The 23,173-nt window shown below is 33.6% G+C and overlaps 3 protein-coding genes across 3 annotated transcripts; all 3 read right to left on the bottom strand.

The window, feature by feature from the left end:
• Window positions 1-853: 853 nt before the first annotated feature.
• Window positions 854-4,012, bottom strand: LOC119818975 (olfactory receptor 8K3-like). The gene is made up of 2 exons (XM_038336883.1): window positions 3,106-4,012; window positions 854-861 (listed from the first exon to the last, which is right to left on the bottom strand). The coding sequence occupies exons 1-2, from the start codon at window positions 4,010-4,012 to the stop codon at window positions 854-856; spliced, it is 915 nt and encodes a 304-aa protein (XP_038192811.1).
• Window positions 4,013-8,468: 4,456 nt separating this feature from the next.
• On the bottom strand, window positions 8,469-9,410 carry LOC119819024 (olfactory receptor 8K3-like). Its single transcript, XM_038336996.1, has one exon. It carries the CDS (start codon window positions 9,408-9,410, stop codon window positions 8,469-8,471), a length of 942 nt encoding a protein of 313 aa, XP_038192924.1.
• Window positions 9,411-17,746: 8,336 nt separating this feature from the next.
• Window positions 17,747-18,688, bottom strand: LOC119818985 (olfactory receptor 8K3-like). Its single transcript, XM_038336918.1, has one exon. The coding sequence runs from the start codon at window positions 18,686-18,688 to the stop codon at window positions 17,747-17,749; it is 942 nt and encodes a 313-aa protein (XP_038192846.1).
• Between the last annotated feature and the right edge of the window lie 4,485 nt (window positions 18,689-23,173).

The following is a 23,173-nucleotide window of genomic DNA, read 5'->3' as shown; positions in this document are numbered from 1 at the left end:
GGTTTTTTTTGTTTTTATTTTTGAGAAGAGGGTGAGGGAGGTAATGAGGTTGGGATAAGCAGAGAGGCAGGGAGAGGGGGAACCTAGATTGCTACGTGGGTATTCATCTTTCATATTACAGCCAGATAAATGAGGCCTTAATATCTAAGCAATATATTTCACCTCCTGATAAACTGATGAAGTTTGACTTTTTTCAGTCAACTCATATTTATTTTTCGAGACTGGGTTTCTCTGTAGCTTTGGAGCCTGTCCTGGAACTTGCTCTTGTAGATCAGGTTGGTCTCAAACTCACAGCGATCTGCCTGCTTTTGCCTCCCACATGCTGGGATTAAAGGCATGTGCCACCACCTTTAATCCCAGCAATTGGGAAGCAGAGGCATTTGGATGTCCATGAGTTTGAGGCCAGCCTAGTCTACAAGAGCTAATTCCAGGACAGCTACAACTGTTAACTGTTATACAGAGAAACCCTGTCTTGAAAAACCAATGGGGGGGAAGGAAAGAGAGAGAGAGAGAGAGAGAGAGAGAGGAGAGAGAGAGAATGCACTTATAAGAAGTAAAATTGACACATGTAAACATTGAATGATTTATTACAATATCCAATATATAATATCCAATAAAATCCTCCAGCAACTCATAGTCTCCTCCCACACATGCTCACTTTTACACTGGTAGCTCTTCTATTGTCCTTTCATACTAAAGCAATGCTTCTGTGCTATGTTTATTCTTCCATATATATGTATTACATGTACACATACATACGTGTATACACAATAATCTGACTGTGGAGACCCATATAGGTGAGCCTGTTCCACCTCAACTGGAGGTCAGATAGTTTGAGCTTATTTTTGCTTGCTCAAAGTTGTTGACAACAGATGTGGCTACAAGGAGCGATTCTGGTTAATTAGTATTTTGGGTGTGGAGGTGGATCTGCTCCACCTGGATCAAAGGTCAGGGAATTCAAATCTACTCCTTATATCATGTTAATGAAGTCTGTTGTATCTCCCCCTTCACTTCTTTGAAGTGAAGTATATAAGTATATAAACCTGGAGGATTTAGGATTCAGTATTCACTGAATGTCGAGTGTTCCCATGTCTTATTTCTCATATATTTCTGTACCGTTTGCTTTATTATTCTAATCCTTGCACTCCTACCCTGGAATGTACAAATTTCATCAAGGCTGGTCTTTGACATATGACTTCTCTTTAAGAGCATATCTTCTACGTTTCCTTTTATGAGTACTTATTTACTATTGTGAATTATATAGAGAGCAATATTGCATAGGTTTTCAACTGTTTTTTAAGGGCATCATATATAACATTGTTCTTCAAGCTATAGATTAAGGAAATTAACATGGAGATACCTGAGTGTAAAAGATGTAAGTCACTTTATCAGTGTCAAAGAAATGAATTTACATAGAGGGCAAATATATAAATATCAAAGTCCTGTAGAAGACAGCTACTACTGTCAGGTGGGAACCACAGGTAGAGAAAGCCTTCCTTTTGCCCTCAGCTGAATTTACTCTGAGAATAATAGCTGTGAGGATGAATAGGAAGAATACAAAGGGGGTTGTGTGGAGAGTATGTAGAGGGGGAGTGGGAACTTGGATTGATAAGTATAATAAAAAACAAATAAAAATTAAAGAAAAATCAAAACCCATATACTCACTGAAAAAAACTGTTTTTAACAAAAGAATAATTTATTTAAAGAGGGCTATAAAAAATTTTAAAATGATATCATAATAGCTTGGATTTGTTGTCAAATCCACAAAGTGATTTTTCAAACAAAACTTAAAATATTGCTTCATGAGTGATTCTGGTCTTTATTTCTATTTTAATATGTAGCTCTGATTGACCCCAGCCTAACTATATAGTCAGGACTGATCTTCATTCCACTTGAATCCACATTCCAGATAATTATAAGGGTGGCCTTTTATCCAATAATCAAAAATTAGTATCTATTTTGCAACTATTGTACTTTTCATGTAGAAAGGAAACATTAAATCATTCAGTAAACAAAAGTATGAACTAAAGTATTGAGATTTATACAGTTACAAGACAAAGGGGGTAAAAACTGCCATAAAAATCTTAAGTCAGCATAAACACACACACACACACACACACACACACAAATACATGTATGCTTGGACTTGCACAATATTAGATGATACATTTAACTTATGAACTACTAATACATGACACTAAACATTGCTATAGCAATTATATAGGATGTGAGTGAAAGAAAAGGGATATGGAATCAGGGCATAAGATTCCCTTTGAAAAGGCGGCTTCTGAGTGCGATGATTACAGAGATCTCAGTCTCAAAGTGCTTTCCTAATATTGTGATCAAGATTTTTAAGAGCTTAGAGAAATAAATATGAATACCAACTGTATGTAAACAATAACAGTGCAGGTAAAGCAAAAAGTCAGATAATTGTGAACACCATACAATTTATTGTAAAGTTTAATTCACAAAATAAATTTAAATTATCAGAGACACCTGTCTCATCACATACAGCAAACACATTGTTACCCTGTTTAGGTTTATATAGTTTAAAATGTATTCTTTGTGCTGCTTCAATTTTTCAAATGCTTTGTTTTTAATCTGTCTCCTCTTCAGAGAAGCATTAGCTTTTAATGTCTTCTTCTCTGAAACTTAAAACACATATAAATTTATTTCTGGTGAAGTACAACATTTTTTTATTTATAAACTGTTTGATTTATTAGCTCAGGCTTATTATTCCCTAGCTCTTACAATTTAAATTAACTGATAATTCTTGTCTATGTTTAGCCATATGACTTGGTACTTTTCTTATTAAAGCATTCTTATCTTCCTTCCTCTGCATCTGGCTGGTGACTGACTCTGCCTTTCCTCTTCCCAGAATTCTCCTAGTCTGATTGCCCCACCTATACTTCCTGCCTGGCTACTGGCAAATCAGCTTTTTATTAAACCAATAAGAGTGACAAATCTTTAGTGTACAAGAGTATTATCCCACAGCAGGCAAAGTTGGAATTATAAATTTTTCTATCTCCTTTTTTTTTTTAGTATACCTTTGTACAGCTACTACCTTTGATTTTTAGAATATATTTCTTATTCCTTTCCCTGTCCTTCTTAGGGCCTGCTTTACATCTTTGTTCCTCAAACTATAGATCAAGGGATTTAACATAGGGATGACCATGGTGTAAAAGATGGAAGCTACCTTATCAGTGTTGATGGAGTGACTGGACTGGGGCTGCACATACATAAAGATCAACGTCCCGTAGAAGACAGTGACCACTGTCAGGTGGGACCCGCAGGTGGAAAAAGCCTTCTTCCTTCCCTCAGCTGAGTTCATCCTGAGAATAGCTCTGAGAATGAGCAGGTAGGAGACAAGGATGATAACTGGAGAAGAAATCAAGTCAATAACTGATAAGATTAAAATTACCATTTCACTTTCCTCTTTATTTGAGCAGAGCAGAGATATCAGTGGCAGACCATCGCAGTAAAAATGACTGATGACATTGTGGCCACAGAAGGATGAAGAGAAAATATTTATGGTGACTATGAGAGCAACAAATATGCTGTAAAGGTATGGGATTGCCACCAGGACCCAACATACTCTTCGTGACATAATGACATTGTAGAGGAGTGGTTTGCAGATGGCCACATAACGGTCATAAGACATTGCAGAGAGAATAAAAAATTCACTAACAATGAACATACTAAAGAAAGACAACTGGGCAGCACAAAAATAAAATGGTATTGTATTCTGATCTACAATAAAATTTCTTAACATTTTGGGTCCCACAGAAGTTGAATAACCAAGATCAGTGATAGAAAGGTGTCTGAGAAAGAAGTACATGGGTGTTTGCAGCCTGGAATCCACCATGGTGAGGACGATCATGCCCAAGTTGCCAACCAGTGTGGTCAGATAGATGATGAGAAAGAATCCAAACAATGGTGCCTGTAGCTCAGGACGGTCAGTGATGCCCATCAGGATGAACTCAGTCACCACTGTGAGGTTGGGGGTCTCCATCCCGGTTTATGACAAAATCTGTTCTAAGTAGAGATCATTGCACAGTCAATTTATTTCAAATGTCATTTTGTGTGTTTTTATTATTCTAATAAGTTTTAATGAAATATCTTTAAATATTTGAATTTACTATTAAAATAAATATATTTTTGAATGTGTACATATAATCTTAAACAGATCTATACACATACATATGCAAATACATGATTTGAAACGAATAAAAACATGTTTATGAATCTCTGGATCTCTATAAATAAAAGTTTTAAGCAGAATAACATGCAACTTTGCAAAGATGCATGCTTTTCCCAACTGTGATGGGAACCATCCCTTTTATCCAATATTAGACATAAGTTAATCTAAGAGGCATTATTATATATCAAATGTCTACTCCAGGAATTATCCAGCCTCAAACACTAATACCCTCTGCATCTGAAAATATTGGTATACAGAGATATGTACATGTATAAATGGATATATATGGAAAAATTAGATAAAATCTTCAAATTGTAAATAGTTGTATTTACACAAACACTGATGAAATTTATTTTTCTTTTGTTTTACTTTTTGATAATGATTGCTACTACACTCTGACATAATCATTATATACTTAAAATAATAGGTAATGTGATTACTAACAATAGTGCATGTCCATATGAAAACCCTTAATAAATGCACACTGCTGGACGTAATAGCTCATTTCTTTAATCCTCACATTTAAGAAGCAGAGGCAGGCAGATCTCTGTGAGTTTGAGGCCAGCCTGTTCTAGAAAGTGTGTTCTAGGATAACCAGAACTGTTTCAATAAACTATCTCTTGAACCACTCCTCCACCCAAAACAACCCACATAACTCTAGTTTCATATGTAGATCTACATAATCTAAACAGGTACACATGGAACATCTGCTGTTGTTATCACAAATCATGTTGATCAGATCTATGAAGAATACTGTTACACATCACACTCATAACAGTCTTGATATGAAGACATTAAAGAAAATGTAAGAGTATCTTTGCCATCCTCTTAAACACCATACACACACACACACACACACACACACACACACACACACACAATTTCCCTGAGAAAATAAGGTGACTTATATAAAATACTTCTCTGGCATATAGAAAATCAACAGGTCTTTCTCTATATGGACTATTGAAAACTCGAAGCAGAAATAAATGATTCAACAAATCTGTGCACTTTGGCCATAGTCACAAAGATAATGAACATGAATTTTAAAGTCACTGGACACACAAACCTACCTGAAAGTATTTTTTGTATAAATGTATATGTTTATCATACACGCAAGGATCCTACTTCTTTGTTAGATCTGAAAAGATTAACAAATGAGGAGTTGGTCAAGAAAACAAAATTTACACCAGCTACCACAGGGCGTAGCTTAAACAGACCAAAGGAAATGTTCATAGTTTGTCATCATGAACATAATAATAAATTTTGTGTTAATATTTTATTCATTATATTGTTAATAAACTTAATAAGGATATAGTATGTGAGAAAATAATCTATTTTCAATAAAGGGAAAAATGAATTATATGAAACTTAAAAAACAGAATAAAAACATTTAAATTGTCCTCTTTATATATATATATATATATATTTTATTCTTTTCTTCAAAGAACACTTTTTCTTATAACACAATTCCTATGTTCCTTAAAATCTATAAAACATAAAGAAATCTGAAATAAAAGTGAGCGGGTTTATTAAAATTGTCTAATTAATGACCTCTCAATATCTTCAGTTGGCTAAGATGTCCTGTATTTCAAAAGTATAATTTTTAGTAGTAGCAGTTCTAAATATGGGTGCCCAATGCTGTGATCGATGTTCAATGCTTCATACTGGATTAAACTTTAACTGTGGTATAGATATAAGGAAATCAAAGTGCAGTATGATGGCATTTGCATGAATACAAGTGAGGGACAGAAAGTTCACAAGTATATCTTCCAAATATCCCATAGAACACAATGCATTAAATTTCTACACTTCAAGAAGGCTTGTCTGAATGCTTCCAATGCACCAGACAAAAGAAAGGAAACATTTATTACTTTTGTAAAAATGTGTATGTGTCAAGGTTTGCTGGGTAAAACCAGAAATAAGATGATTTACAGTGGCAATCACAGTGCAAACTGCAGCCTCTGAGAGAATGGGAGTGGTATACCACAGAGCTCACTGTTGTGTGCATTTCATTTATACCTAAGTCACTTACAGGGTTGTTTTAACGTGTGACTAACTAATATTATTCCATACTCAAAATATACCCTTCATATGGTAAACATGTAAAACTATCAATTGTTGCATAATTAAAACAACCCCTCTTTGTTCCTCTTGTATTGGTTTGATTTTCAATCACTGACTGAATTTTCTTATAGGTAATAACAAGAATGTTTTCCTCTGAATACATTTAGGACTCAATAAAAAGAAAAAAATATTTTATTGTTAGATTATTTTGTTCACTGATTACTTAAATATTATTTTTCAAATCTATAATCTCAGGAAAATTAATAGTATCTAGCAAATACAATGAAGAAAGTAATGTATTCACAACCGTTTTGAGATACAAATCAAGTTCCCTCATCAAAGGTTCAGGAAACAGGTCAGAGAGATATGTCAGAGGTAAACAACTGAGTGTGTGAACCTGAGTGTGAGCCTGCGAATAGAAACACAGAAAGGAAAACTGACTAATGCACTATTCCTCTGATCTCTGTACATAGGCACTCACACATAAAAATAGTAAATAAATGTAAAAACTTTAAGGAATGAAAAGCAATCGCAACTATACAGTTCACCCATAAAAATTACTTGTTAAAGATTCAATTATTTACGTTAGTTTAACATAATTCACTTACGTAAGGCATTTCCATTCATATTTGTCATCACATATTGTTCTAATTGCTCCCTCTCTCTCCTTTGTCTCTGGATAGTTCTTTTCTTTATCCTACTCAACCAATCTGGATTAGAATAATTTTTTAAATACTCAGGAAATCTCGAGTCAAATATAAATGAAGTTTTGAAAGACAACATAAAATAAACTTAACACTTGTGTTCTCAAATTCTTCTCTATATTAGAACTCCTTTGTTATTTACTATCTCTTTCTTTTTAGGCCCTTTACTCATTATAAATCTCTTTATATGTGTATGTGGCAGAGAAGAAGAGAGAGAGAAAAAGAGAGAGAGAGAAAGAGAGAGACATAGAGAGAGGAAGACAGAGATGAGATGTTATATAAGAAAAATATCTAAGAAAAATTTTCTTTGTATGATTAAAATATAGATAAAAACATTAGCCCTCTCAACTTCAGGGAAAATGTTAAAAAAGAATATGAAATAGAGAAACGAAGGAATATTATTGCTTTCCAGACATTGAGGAATGTTAGAAGAACAGACACCAATTCACAAATGATAAACTCTAGATGGAGAAAGCCTGGCAAAGGATGCCCACATCTCCTTGTGCTTAAACTAAAGAGCTCTGTGTCACACTTTGTTACCTTCTGTGAGACTCCTGCTTTCATTTCCCACTGTGGTTCTTAGCATGGGCTTCTGAGATCTATTTATGTGTGTTTCTAAACCTTAGAGATTCTCCCTGAGGAGAAGTTATTATTACCAGGTAACTGTTGGGAGTCTAATGAGGTGCTGTTTGATGGTTATATAAACTACCAGGATCAATTTGTATTAAACTATTTTAGTTATTTGTTGTATAAGCCAGTATTTCAGCTTATACTTATGAAAAATTATTGAAGCTAGGTTCTCAGAGATAAATGTGTGTTGTCCTACTTACTGAGACATACTGTCTAATTGCCAGGATGTAAAATATAAGAAATACCCAATTTTGGATGAATTAAGAAAAGTAAGGGAGCAATGAGAGATCACAACATTGTATCTCAGTGAATGTGGATAATTGAGTACATTGATATGAATGAGACTTTATTATCTAAGCAACCCATATTACCTCTTGATAGACTGATAAGTTTGATTTCATATCAACTTACAAATGTGTAAAAGTACTAAAATATCAAGAGTGCACTTGCAGGAAGTAAAACCAAGACACATATTAATATTGAGTGATTTATAGTAAAACCCAAAATACAATATTCATTTAAACCCTCCTGAGAAATCTTATTCCCTTCATTTACACATAGGCTTTAATGCTGTTAGCATTTCTGTTGTACTTTCCTTCTGAAGCAATGCTTCTGTGCTGCTAGGATTATTTTTTCAGAAATACACCCCTATATATGTGTAACACATAAATACAACACGCACACTATATATATATATATATATATATATATATATATATATATATATGTATATATACATACACACATACATATATATATATATATAGAGAGAGAGAGAGAGAGAGAGAGAAATACCTTCTACTTTCCCATCATTGATGTTTACTTTACTATTGTGAATTATTTGTATAACTTTTAACAATATAGGAAATCTACCAGACAGTATTGCATAGTTTTTGCACTGTTTTTTTAAGGGAATCTTTTACATCTTTGTTCCTCAAGCTGTAGATTAAGGGATTCAGCATAGGAATAACCTGGCTGTAAAATATGGAAGTCACTTTATCAGTGTCAAAGGAATGAATGGACATAGGCTGCAAATACATGAATATCAATGTCCCATAGAAGACAGTGACCACTGTCAGGTGAGACCCGCAGGTAGAGAAAGCCTTCCTTTTGCCCTCAGCTGAGTTCATCCTTAGAATAGCAGCAAGGATGAATAGATAGGACACAATGACTACCAGAATAGAAGAAAGCAAATTAAAAGCTGATAATATTAAAATGATCACCTCAATTTCATGAGTATTTGAGCAGGCCAAAGACAACAAGGGGAGGCCATCACAGTAGAAATGACTGATAACATTGGGGCCACAGAAGGACACAGTGAAAATCTTTATGGTAAGCAGAAGTGAGACAAATATACCATAGAGGTAGGGAATGGTGACTAGTGTCCAGCATACTCTTCGTGACATAATGAGCGTGTAGAGGAGTGGATTACAGATGGCAACGTAACGGTCGTAAGACATTGCAGAGAGAATAAAAAAATCAGCAACAATAAACATATCAAAGAAAAACATTTGGGTAGCACAAAAATGAAATGGTATTGTATTCTGATCTAGAATAAAATTTCTTAACATTTTGGGTCCCACAGAAGTTGAATAACCAAGATCTACAGTAGCCAGGTGTCTGAGAAAGAAGTACATGGGTGTTTGCAGCCTGGAATCCACCATGGTGAGGACGATCATGCCCAAGTTGCCAACCAGTGTGATCAGATAGATGATGATGAAGAGTCCGAACAATGGTGCCTGCAGCTCAGGACGGTCAGTGATGCCCATCAGGATGAACTCAGTCACCACGGTGAGGTTGTGGGTCTGCATCATGGGAAAATCTAGTCTGAGTAGAGGCCATTACACAGTCAATAGATTTCAAATATCATATTACTAAGACTATCTTAAATAAAATATGTGCAAAACTGTGGACTTATTCTTTTTTCCTTTTTTCTTAAATTACTCTTTTAAAAGAAACTATTTACCATGATATACAACCATTCATGCACATCTATACACAACTGCAAACATGTGACTTTAAATAACAAAGACACAGATATGTATCTTTGATCCTCAACTGATGGTAAATTTATCAGAGATTGACATAATTCATTGCCAACAACACTAACTTTCCCCAACTTTGATGAAAATTATACCTTTAGTCAAATATCAGACATTAGTTAATCTTGAAAGAATTTTTCTATATCAAATATTCAACCCTGACAGTATACAATCTCATACTCTTGGTATAAATTAAACTGAATATGCATATATATTATATATTTTATATATGTACATATATAAATATATATGTGGAAAAAAGATTAAGTCTTCAAAATGTGAATAATTGGAATTGTAGGTATTTGGATTTATGCACACATTGATCAAATTTATTCTTATTTTATTTGTATTTCTGATATGATTAGTACCATGGTCTGATACTTGATAATTATATATGTGTAGTAACATGTAAGATGTATGTATGCCATACATAAACCTACTAAAATTTTTTAGTTATACATACTGCTAAATTCCTGTGTAGATCTACAGAATCTTAGGATGTAAAATGGAACATCTTCAGTTGTTTTTCCAATTCATATTGATCAAAGCTATGAATAAGAGTAGCACTGAACACCTCATTTAGAAATATCTTGATATGAAGAAACCAAACAGCATGTAAGAATGTCTTTGCCATCCTTTCTCACACTATCTATTATACACAAATATTCCTTGGGAACATAAAGTGAGATGCATAAAACACTTTTTTTTAATATATAAATTCAAGAGGTCTCTGTTTGGACCTCTGACAACCTGAAGTACAATAAATGATCCAAAAAGTTTGTACTTTCTGGCCTTAGTCACAAAATGATAAACTTGGATTTTAAACAGTCACTGGACACACAAACCTACCCACAAGTATTTTCCTTATAAATGTATATGTGTATCATGTGTGATAGGATTTTACTACTTTGTTAGATCTGCAAAGATGAGCAAGGAGGAATTGGTCATGAAAACAGGGTACACACAAGATGTCACAGTCTGTTGCTCTAAGAGACAAAATGCAATTTTCATAGTTTTCTCTCATTAACGTTTTGTTCATTACTATGTTAATAAATATAATAAGGATATATTATGTAAGAAAAAAGTCTATTTTCAATAAAACAAAAATAAAGCATATGAGCACTAAAATACTAAAAACTAAAAGATAGATTCCTTTATATAAATTAGTCTTCTGTTATAGCAACACTTTTTTTTTTATAACGTAAGTTGTTTTATGTCATGAGTCAGACACAAGATATACCTAATAACCTACAAAAGTATGAGAAAGTCTGGAAAAAATTAAGAAAGTTTACGAAATTTTACTTATTACCAAACTCTGGATGTTCCCCATTGATTAAGAAGTACTATATTATTGTAATAATATAACTTTTATATATGGCTGCCCTGTGTTGTCATAGATGTTTAATGCTTGATACTGAATAAAACTTTAACTGTGATGTAGATATCCCTAAACGAAACCAAGCTGCAGTATTATGTCATTTGCATGATACAAGTGAGGAATAGAAACATCTTTCTGTGTGGTTAGTTCCCAGGACCGTGTTCCAAATATGACATGGAACACCATGCAATAAATTTCTCTACTCCAGAAAGGCATGTTTGAATACTTCCAGTGCACCAGAGGGAAGGGAACAATTATTACTTTTGTAAAATATGTATATGTCGATGTTTTCTCGGCAAAACCAGAAAAAAAAATGATTTGCAATAGTAATCATGGTAGAAACTGCAGTCTCAGAGGAAAACTTCAGTTTCAGAGGAAAATTTCACGGCTGTGAAATTCCCCAAATCTCATTCTGTGTACAGGTGATTACATTTAATTTACACACCACTCACTTAAAACACTTCAAATAAACAATTTATATATATATATATATATATATATATATATATATAATTATGGCAGAACTGAAAATCACCCAATCTCTGTCCCTTTCATATTGATTTAATATATAATGATATAAGCATACAGAGTTATGTACAGGTACAGGCTGTCAATTTTATTACAGGTAAGGAAAGAAAAAAATGGTTTCCTCTGAATAGATTTAGTTCAGTGGATAGAAAAATAGATTTAGTACTCAGTGAAAGTAAAAACATACTTTATTATAGATTGTTTTGTTCACTCACTGATTACTTGATGTTATTTTCTAAGCTATAATCTCAGGAAATTAATACTATTCAGTACAAAATAAAGCAACTTTCACTATGTCTTGAAGGTATGATGGGTGTCTCTTAACGCTCAAGTAATGGTTTTTACACCTTTGTGAAACACAAACTCAAGTTTCCTATAAAAGCCTCAGGGTATCGGTCAGAGCATCTGTCCAGAGAGAAAACCACTGAGTATGAGGAGCTGGATGTGAGCCTGCAGACACAAGAATGGAAGGGGTGTACAGTCTCAATCATTTGTCCTCTATCCCTGCAAAAGTGTACTTACAGATATCAATCAAAAATAAGTAAATAATGAAGAAATGAATATTCTAAAAAGTTAAAAGATTGAAAGTAGTCAAATGTATACCCTTACTCTATGAAAATTATTGTAAAAGTTTCAGTTACTTGATTTAGATTGATATAATAGGTTTTCTTATGGCATTTCATTCATGTGTGTCATCAAACATTGTTATAATTTCTCTTTCTCTTCTTCCAGTCTCTGGATAGCTTTTCTCCTTATCCTAGATGCTCTGTCACTCTGGGTTACTACAATTTTTTTAGGGGATCCTTAGTAAGTCTTGGGCCAACTATAAATTAGGAAGGGATAGAATGTATAATGATGTACTCAAAACTACTGCTCTCGAATTATTTTCTCAAATAAAAATATCTCATTTTATTCATTTTCTATTTTTTCTTATATAGGCCATTCACTAGTTATAAAATTGGGTATGTGTGTGTCTGTGTGTGCGTGTTTATGAGAGAGAGAGAGAGAGAGAGAGAGAGAGAGAGAGAGAGAGAACAAAGAGTGGGGAGGTATTTTATAAAAAATATTTCTGTGTATGATTAAAAGATAGTAGTGCTTGCTCTCTCAGTCTCAGTGAAAGTGTACAAAACCAACGTGAAATACAGAAATGAAGAAGTACTATTGCTTTCTAGGCATTGTGGAATATTTGAAAGAATAGACACTGAATCAAAATTAGAATCTCTAGATGGGGAAAGTCTAGCAAAAGATGCCCGTAACTCCTTATGCTAAAACTAAAGAGCTCTGTGAGACACTGTTACCTTCTGTGAGATTCCTGTCTTCATTTCCCACTGTGGTTCTTAGAATAGGCTTCTGAGATCTATTTATCTGTGTTTTAAACCCTAGAGAGTCTCCCTGATGAGATTCCAAAAATTCTAATTACTAGTAAACTTTTGAATGTCTAATGAGGTGATGCCTGGAGGTTCCAAACTCTCAGGATCAATGTGCATTCAGATATTTGTTGTGACAATATACAGATAAAATTAAATAAAAGTTGTAATTAAATGAGTAATTTGGTATGATTTGAAGTCTTTCTGTATATTATGTACAAAGCATTTGTTTGGCAAATCCAATTTAGAACACTTTGTAGGTAACTTCTAAAACCAAAGTTAATATGTGGACACTTCCAATATCTCATAGATTAAAATATAGTGGAATAGACATTCTCATTTTGCTGAATATTTTGAATACCAACATTTACTGACTACAAAGAGATGGCAAATAAGACAGTTCATAGTGAAAATTCTGGAAAAAAATGTTTAATCTACAAATAAACAGTATGGTAAAAAATCCTCTCAGTGTTCTGCGGGATATTAAAATTAATTTCGAATACTTGATTAATTTTTTATTATAGATTATGGCCCAAATATATTTTATATGTGCATATGAAAGTATTAACATATATAACTTGGGAAACTCTTCAACAGATGCTTTGTTTCTATTGTATTGCTTTAGTTTGCTATGCTAAAATTAAAAAAAACTGTACAACCCAAAGATTATATTTTCTAAATGTAAAGACAGACAAAGTTGTTTCCTGTCTAAAGTGCTAAAAATAAATGGCAAGAGCCAAATATCTTTTTCAGAATTATTATCTTTACTGAATACTCAATGATGATCATAAATTCTAAAACAGAATGTCTTTTCAGATCTTAATCAAAATGTAAAACAACTTTGTCAGAATATAAATCTAGATAATAATATTCTTAAAGTAAAATAATGTTACACACACTTCTGGTGATGTAGATAATTTATTTCCCTCTTGAGTAACTTAGAAATTAATTACATCAACATATTTATAGAAATGAATGTAATTTTTAAAAATTCCTGGAGCAGAAAATAACCAGGAATTAGAAAGATACATGGAGAAATGTAATCCTAGAATTTTAAATTTTGTCAGAAAAAATCAGGAAAGTATTTGCAAATTTAGATATAAAAATCTCTCCTATATTAACTTATATATAGATGGTATACTTAATGAACTATATATAACATTTTCATTGGCAATAATTCATCTAAAATTCTTATTAGAATATATGAAATGAATATGTCTTAAACATGATTTGTGAGAGATAAAGGAATTTTAAAGAAATCAGATAGTCTATAACATATACATCTATCAAATCTTTATATGATACCAATCTGGGTAATTTTCTAGATGCTCATGATAATTAGCATTCCTTCTGTAGTCTTCATTAACATAAAGAAAATTATTACTGATATGATTTCATCTTGAGCAGCTTCAAGAATAAGAAATCACAGAATTGGTATTAGAACTGGACCCTTAAGAGATTGCTGAGCATAGTGAATATGACCATCTTTGGACACACTGCTGATAATAAGGGCCATGTCACACTCCTTTCTACCAGTATGGAACTACAGTTAAAATCCTTTGTGTGGTCCTTAACATGGTGTGTTTTTTGGGGGTCAATTTATGCAGTATATGAAAGTATAGAAAGTCTTCTCACTATTAAGTAAATCAGTGATTGCACATGAATAGTTTGAGTCTAATGGAATGCCTAGAAGATAGAAACTAATTATCAAAGAATACTGCTCTTAAACTTACTTATTTATCTTTCTATTTTGTAATCCAGAAATTCTACTTATGTAAACCTACTCATATGTATTAGCATTAGGATCTTAAATACTTTAGTACTCACACGTATACCACAGGAAGTATTCTCAGAAAGATGTGAAATTATTTTAAATTTTCATTCAAGTATTAATAATAAAATCCTACTGGATATTGCATAACTTAATGGTGAATTAATGTCTTTTTACTCTCTTATAATTATTCTCAGTCTTGGTGAGAGATGCAAAGACTAAAGAACTGTTCCAGAGACGTTTCATCTAATGATAGTGCTTATTGCTAATCCCAAAGACCTGATTCTGTTCCCTGGAACCCTCATGGTGGAAAGAGAAAATTAATTCTTGCAAGATAAAATCTTGAAACATTAAAGGAGCCAAGGACCTGGGAACAGCTAGAGGATATAGACCCTGCAGAAGAATCTACTATGATGATCCTGATAAAAGGATATAGTCTTGAGAAAACTTGAAGGACTAATATTCCAAGATAAGTGTGTCTTCCAACTTGCATCACAGAAGCTTTCTTTTCCTAGTAAATAGTGACTAAAAGAGACCCAAACTGCTCAGGGTGTGGACGATAAAAGACTTCAAATACTCAGCCCCAAATGTGACATCTGTGTCACACCGTTTGCTATCAAGGTATCATCCTAGGAGAGGTGTGGGTCTTAGGAGAGTGTAAGCATCAGGAGCAGCCCATGATAATTGGCAAATTCTGGTTTCCAGACCTATCAGGGCTGTTGTAGTAATGAATTGAAAGTGTCTGTGACTTCATGAACAAGAATGACAGGAAGTCAAGCCACAAAAATCTTAAAGCATGAAAGGGAATTGGTGAGGAAGTCCTAACCCTAGCTGTGAATCTATTGATGCTAATTTATGATTGCTTAATAAGGGAGATTCATTGTTCTTAAAAAATATATCCCCTAAGAAAATACCCATGTCCTGCTGCATACAAATTTTAAAGCCTTCATATGTTTAATTTCTTTTTATCAAAATGTAACACATAGCTGTTTTAACATACTGAATCTAAAAGAATTTCTGTATTATCTATGCATTTATGTATTCCTAATTTTGAAGTATATTAATTAAGAATATTCCAACTCTTTTAGTAGAACTGTTTTTAACCTCAGTATTGAAAATTTTTGGGTGTAGATTTTCTTTACTAGGTAAAATATTGATTTTAATTGCTAGGCATTACTCCAAGTAAGTCAGAATTTGAAAAATAATAACATGTGGTTTTCACTCCAGAGTAAAGAGCCAGCATGTTTATTAAATGAAATATCAAACAAAAATGGCACATTTAATCTTGAAATTTTAGATTTTAACCACCCAAACTGTTCATATATTTTGGTGTTCACGCTAACTAAAAAAAAAAAAAAATAGCACATGAAGGATTGAATACACTACCAATGCCCCTAATTCACTAGTTTATATCCACTTAACCATTTAGTGATAAAGCCTACAGGAAATGTCCCAGAGGAATTGTACTTCATTATCTTCTGGTTAGAAATTAACAAAGTAAAATGTGCTGAATCAAAATAAAAACTAAACAAACAAGCACACAACAATAATTCTGCAATAAAGTCTTTCCTGTTGCTGTTTACTCAGAGAACTGTTTTGAGCACTATTTACAACACTTTAGGTCAAAGACGATTTATGATGTAGAATTGCTTTTCCCATGTGGTTTGTAGTTTTGTTCTTTGAGATATTACGGTGTTCAAACTAATTGGCAAGTGCATTAAATTAAACTATTATTAAGTTTCAATAGTTTACTTCATGGTGTTTATATAAATATTGTAATATATATATATATACATATATATATTTAGATGGTAGACACAATTATGTTGTTTATCAAAATTTGCCCAATACTCAGTCTCTAGTGCAAGAATGACAAAGTTTGATCATTTATATTGATTATAAATATTACATTTTCATATTTTTAATATCGGCATTATTACTGGCAATGATTTTCTTTGCCACAAATATGTTTAAAATTATATTTTTTCTACACATCAGATAATGTATAAGATTGGCTTTTGTGTCAAACCCACAAAATGGTTGTCAAACAAAACCTACAGTTATTTCTTTATTGGTGTTTATGTGCTTTTTTATTTTTCAAGTCACTCTATGTAGTTCAGATTGACTTCAAACTATGTAGTCTAGGCTGACCCTAGAATCATGATGAACCTGCCTCCTCCACATTCCAGTTAGTTAGATCACTGGCTTTTTATTTACTTATCAAAACTTAGCTTATGACTTATAAGAAATATAAAAAGTAAATGCCAAATAATTCAGTAAATAGAAATGAGAGGTAAGGAATTAAGATATATACAATAGCAAGACAAAATAAAGTATTAGGAGTTCCCTTGGAAAACTACAGTCATGTTAAACACACACACACACACACATGCACTTTGAATTATACAGCATTAACTGATACATTGTAAGTATGAGCTATATAAACACTGTACAGCATTAAATGATACATTGTACTTATGAGCTATTAAACATTAAATATACAGTGTTAATTACTGCAGCTGCAGTCATATCTGAAGTGATGTGAAAAAGAAATAAAATAGAAACAGGAGGTAGGATTCTCAGTGACAGGAAAGCACCTGTGTGCTCTGATATTCATGGGACCATAATATCAAAGTGATAGACTTCACATACTCGACATTGTGATCAAGATATTTTAACACAATTTATACAAATGTATACGAAAGCAAATAAATACAATTACTAAAATAATAACCGTGCATTTTAATATAAATAAATGGAAAGGTACACAGGAACACCAGACAGTTCACTGTAAGGTTCAGTTGACAAATCTTATTTAAACTCTACAAGACACCTTTCCTTAACTTCCTTCATACATTAATAAAACCATATTGTTACCCTTTTTAGGTCTGCAGTCTTTAAAACAATTCTCTGTGCTACCTCTTTTCTTAAACTTTTTGTTTATAACCTTTCTCCTCTTCAGAGAAGGGTAGGTTTTTTTTTTAGTATTTTCTTCACCAAAACATATAAAGGACTTAAATTTATTTGAGGTGGAATAAGATTATTTTAATTCCTGTGACTTCTATGAGAAGTAATTGCATATAGTTTTCCCTGTCTTTCTAAGAGCATGTTTTACATCTTTATTCCTCAAGCTATAGATCAAGGGATTCAACATAGGGATGACCAGAGTGTAAAAGATGGAAGCTATTTTGTCAGTATTGAAGGAGTGACTGGACTTGGGCTGCACATACATAAATATCAAAGTCCCATAGAAGACAGTGACCACTGTCAGGTGAGATCCACAGGTGGAGAAAGCCTTCTTCCTTCCCTCAGCTGAGTTCATCCTGAGAATAGCTCTAAGAATGAGAAGGTAGGAGACAAGGATCACCAAAAGGGAGGAAATCAAGTTGATAGCAGATAAAACTAAAATGATCATTTCAGCTTTATCTGTATTTGTGCAGAGCAGGGATATCAAGGGCAGACCATCACAGTAGAAATGATGGATGACATTGTAGCCACAGAAGGATGAAGAGAAAATATTTATGGTAACTAGGAGGGACACAAATACACTGTAAAGGTATGGGACAGCCACCATCACCCAACATATAGCTTGAGACATGATGACATTGTATAGCAGAGGGTTGCAGATGGCTACATAGCGGTCGTAGGACATCACAGAGAGGATGAAGAGTTCACAAGCAATGAACAGAAGAAAGAAGGATAATTGTGTAGCACAAAGATTGAATGATATTGTATTTTGAATGACAACAAAATTTGCTAACATTTTAGGTCCAATAGCAGTTGAATAACCAAGATCTGTAATAGCAAGGTGTCTGAGAAAGAAGTACATGGGAGTTTTTAGCCTGGAATCCACCATGGTTAGGATGATCATGCCCAAGTTTCCCACCAGCGAAATCAGATAGATGATTAGGAACAGTCCAAACAATGGGGCCTGAAGCTCAGTATGGTCAGTGATGCCCATCAGGATGAACTCAGTCACCACTGTAAAGTTGTGGGTATCCATCCGTGTTCATTGGAAAACCTGTCAAGAGATTTCAAATATTATCATATTTGTGGATTTTTATTAGTATTATATTGTGTTCAAACATTTTAATTTAATTTTTGAAAATAATATAGTTTTAAAAAACATGTACAAATGTAATACCATTTAAGGTGCATGCCAATAATAATACACATAAATGCTGAAAACTTTTAAAATGTGCTTGACTCTAGTCATGTATGTAGATCTACAGAATCTTAAGACATATGGGTAGAACATCAAGAGTTATTAATAACAATCTATAATAGTCATATGCAATCAATAATTGTCTTTGTCTGAATTAATTAAAGTGCATGTAAGTAAGTGTATCTGCACAACCCTCTTACACACTGACCTATGATGTACCACAGTCTTTTGGGAAAATAAGGTGGTATGTATAAAATATTTCCACATATATAAAACAAAGAGAACTCTGGATGGCCTATTCAAAACCTGAAGTATGAGTAGGTGTGTTAACCAAAGCCATTGCGCCCCAAAACGATGAACACATGGATTTTAAACAGTCACTAGTTAGACTAACTTACATGAAAGATTTTTCCTTATAAATCTCTTTTTGTACATCCTTCAGGGTTGGGGCTTAGTTTCTTTATTAGATCTGTGAATACAACTAAGGATTAGAAAGACAGCATAATGATACACAGAACATTTGCTTTCTCAAATTCTTTTCTCTAAATAAAGTCATGGCGTTTTATTTACTATCTATCTCTTCTTATCTGGGCTGTTCACTAGTTAAAAGTGTGTGTGTGTGTGTGTGTGTGTGTGTGTAAAAGAAAGAGGCAGAGAACTAGAACAAGGGTGACTGAGTAACAGAGAGAGATGCTTCCTAAGAATAAAATATCATAAATATTTCTGAGTATACTTCAAAGGCAATTAATACCATTAGCCCTTTAAACCTCAGTAAAATGTTTTAAAAATTAACAGGAAATAGAGAAATGAGGATATTCTAAATCTTCTCAGACATCATTGACTATAAAAAAGAATAGACACTGAATCAGATATTAGTATCTCCAGACTGTGAGAGCTCAGCAAAGGACGCCACATCTCCTTATGTTGACACTACAAGTTTCTACAAGACACTGTTACCTGCTGTGAAATTCCTGTCTTCATTTCCCACTGTGATTCTCAGCCTGGGTGAGTTTCTGAGATACGTTTATGTGTGCTTTTTAAAGAATAGAAACTCTCCCTGAGGAGATACCAAGAAATAATTACAAGCAATATTTTTGAATTTCTAATTGGCACTGCTCTCCACTGGAGTCATGAAGCCACACAGCTGTTTGGCACAGTTCCCGCATAGCTACACAGAAAGTTGCCAGGCCTGTCAATCTGTCTCTCACTTTTGGTTTTGACCACTGCTTGATGGATGCTTGAGTGCAGGAGCTTTTTATATTATAATTTATTTTATAATATAATTATAATCTTTTCCTGTGACAATTATATCTGAGTCTCTTTAGGAACATCCTGAACTTTTTACCCCTCTTACTTTTAGGGAGACGGTTTTAGCTGGGCCTCTTCAGAAATCTCCCATTATCCCTGGAGATTGTGATAAACGCAAAGATGCTAGGAACTTTCTTTATGAGGCCACGACTCCAGGATCAGGATCTTCTTGGAACATCTTTTAAGAAAACTCAAATAGGATAATTAAAATAATGTAAACTTAAAGAAGACTGGTGAGCTCCAACTAACCAGAAAGTTTGATAAACTCTTCTTACATTATGCTAAGAGTTTGCTGAATAAGTAACATATTAAATGCAAGAGTATGCAGAGTATGCCCCTAGAAAATTTAAAGTTCAGTGAAAGGCAAATTCATTCATAACACTTTGTACTCTCAGGACTGATAGCATATTCTTCAATCACGGCATGATGATCTCCCTGAACTGGCTCAGATATTTTCTATTTGCCTATCTCTTTGAAACTGCAAATGAAACTTGTCTGTAAACAGGCTCTTACATACTAAATATGCTTGCCCTAACAAAATAGTCTAATAGATTTTTTAAAATAGTGCTATGGGACTAGTAAAATCTGTCTAACTGTACTTATTAATTGTAACTGAACCTGTGACCATGGACATGTTATAGAAATTCAAGCATATGTGTGTAGAAAAATAATATAATCTGCATTGTTTGAAAAAATGCGAGTCTGACTTTTTCTTGTGAATCTGTATAAATAAACATTTTGACTCCTAGTCAGTCAGGCTGGGAGATTCTTCGGACCACTGTGCCAGACTCACTTCTTCCCTTGCCGACATCTTTCAACCTCATGGAACCTGTCTACTGTTCGAGCTGGCTTCTGGAATCTAACAAAGATATGCCTAGAAATTCTAAACTGTCAGGATCAATTCATATTCAACTGGGATTTAGTTATTTGTTGTATGTCAGAATTTCTACTTAGAAATGCTTATAAAAAGTATCTAGGCTAGGTTAACAAAGGTAAATGTGTTCTCTCATGTTACTCTCATGTGTAATTACCAATGTGAAAACAAATTAAATATCAAACTATGGATGAATGAACAGCATTTGTCTCTAAAAAAACAAAATAGTTTTTTCTTATTATAATATGAAGCATATTACAGGTATGCCACACAACCATATTTGACAGGCAGCTATAGAAAGTTCAAATCAAACTTCAAGGGATATGTTAAATAAACAAAAAGGGGTAATAAAGACCCCAGAAAAAGATAACATAATGTTTATTAACTTTCTAAATGCTAATAATAAAAGAACAACCACCAAGAGGCATAAAAAATAGAACAACTATGGAACTAAATGATCAGGTATACTTTAAAGATGTATTTACCTCATAATGCAAACCAGGACATGTGGTACATTGTGGAATGGGTGTTGCTTTTGTTTACATGGGAGAAGAAAATCTGTGGAAACCATAAAATCTTATAAAGATTCAGTTTGAATTCATGTTCATTGCCGTTGTCCTTGGTTTCTCAGTCCTGCTCCACTGTCAGCCACATTCAGAGAGTCCGGTTTGGTCCCCTGTTCCATCAGTCCCATTCCAACTGGACTTGATGGTCTCCCGTTAGATCTGTCCCACCGTCTCAATGGGTAAACGCACTCCTCACGTTCCTGACTTCCTTGCTCATGATCTCCCTCCTTTTGCTCCTCATCAGGACCTTGGGAGCTCAATCCGGTGCTCCTATGTGGGGCTCTCTCATTTTCTCCATCCAATGCCAGGTGAAGGTTCTATGGTGATATGCAAGATATTCATGAGTATGGCAATAGGATCTGGACATTTCTGGCACCCTCTCCTCAGCTGCCCAAGGAATTAGCTGGGGGCATCTTCCTGGACACCTGGGAACCCCTCTAGAGTCAAGTCTCTGCCAACCCTAGAATGGCTCCCTTGACTAAGATATATAATTTCTTATTCCCATATCCACCCTTCCTATATCCCAACCATCCTATTCCCCCAAGCTCTTCCCATCCTCCACTTCACGCTTTTCTCTCCCCATCTTCCCTTGTCCCCATCCCACCCCAACCCCAAGTTCCCAATATTCTGTGTCTTTGAACTGGTATTCTTCTCCTTCTTGTAATCCTTTATCTTAGGTTTAGTCTTTTCATGGAGTCCCAGATTTCCTGGACATATTATTTTATGAGTTTGTTGGATTTAATGTTTTCTTTGACCAATAGACTTATTTCTTCTTTGTATCTCCAACACCTAAGGTTCTCACTTCCATTTCTTGCATCTGTAGTTCCTTTTCATTTACTCTGATTTTTCATTTCCAGAATTCCCTCAGTTTGTGTTTCCCATTTTGCACCCATTTCGTTTAGCCCAAATATTTATAAATTGCTAGTCAACATATGAGTAGAAAGCATGCCTAAAAAATCCATACAAAATGGGTTTATATTGAATTTAAATTTAATAAACACTTAATATTTGCAAAATTCAATTGCATTCTATTGTCAATCCTTAAATGTTATTCAAGTAGATTTAACATCTTGGCTGGAACACATGTTGAAGTGATATGAGAGCATAAATATATCTTCAGTATCCTAATACCAATACTAATGGAAAGATAAATGTAAGTGGGATTATTGGATTGAAATTTATATAGATGCATAGAAAGATGATGGATAGATAGATAGATAGATAGATAGATAGACAGACAGGTAGATAGATAGACAGGTTGATAGATTGACAGATAGATGAAGTCATAGTTGAATATCAATTGTACCCGATGTTACTTTATAATGTTATGGAATCTTACTAAACTCTCAAATAATTTAGGTGTAATAATTTAAAGCTTGAAAGATTCTGTTGGAGGTGTTTATCAGCTGTAGGATTTCCCTGGTAGAATTTTGGGGTAGCTTATTCATATTATCATATCATCTGCAAATAGCATTATCTGACTTCTTCCTTTCCAATTTGCATTTCTTTCATTTCCTTTGTTACCTAAATGCCCTAGCTAGATTTTCAAGTACTATATTGAATAGATCTTGAGAG

Source organism: Arvicola amphibius, chromosome 7 (genome assembly GCF_903992535.2).
Source record: "Arvicola amphibius chromosome 7, mArvAmp1.2, whole genome shotgun sequence".
In the NCBI taxonomy this organism is placed as follows: domain Eukaryota; kingdom Metazoa; phylum Chordata; class Mammalia; order Rodentia; family Cricetidae; genus Arvicola; species Arvicola amphibius.
The sequence above is the reverse complement of the archived record's forward strand: the minus strand, read 5'-3'. Positions and strand labels throughout refer to the sequence as shown.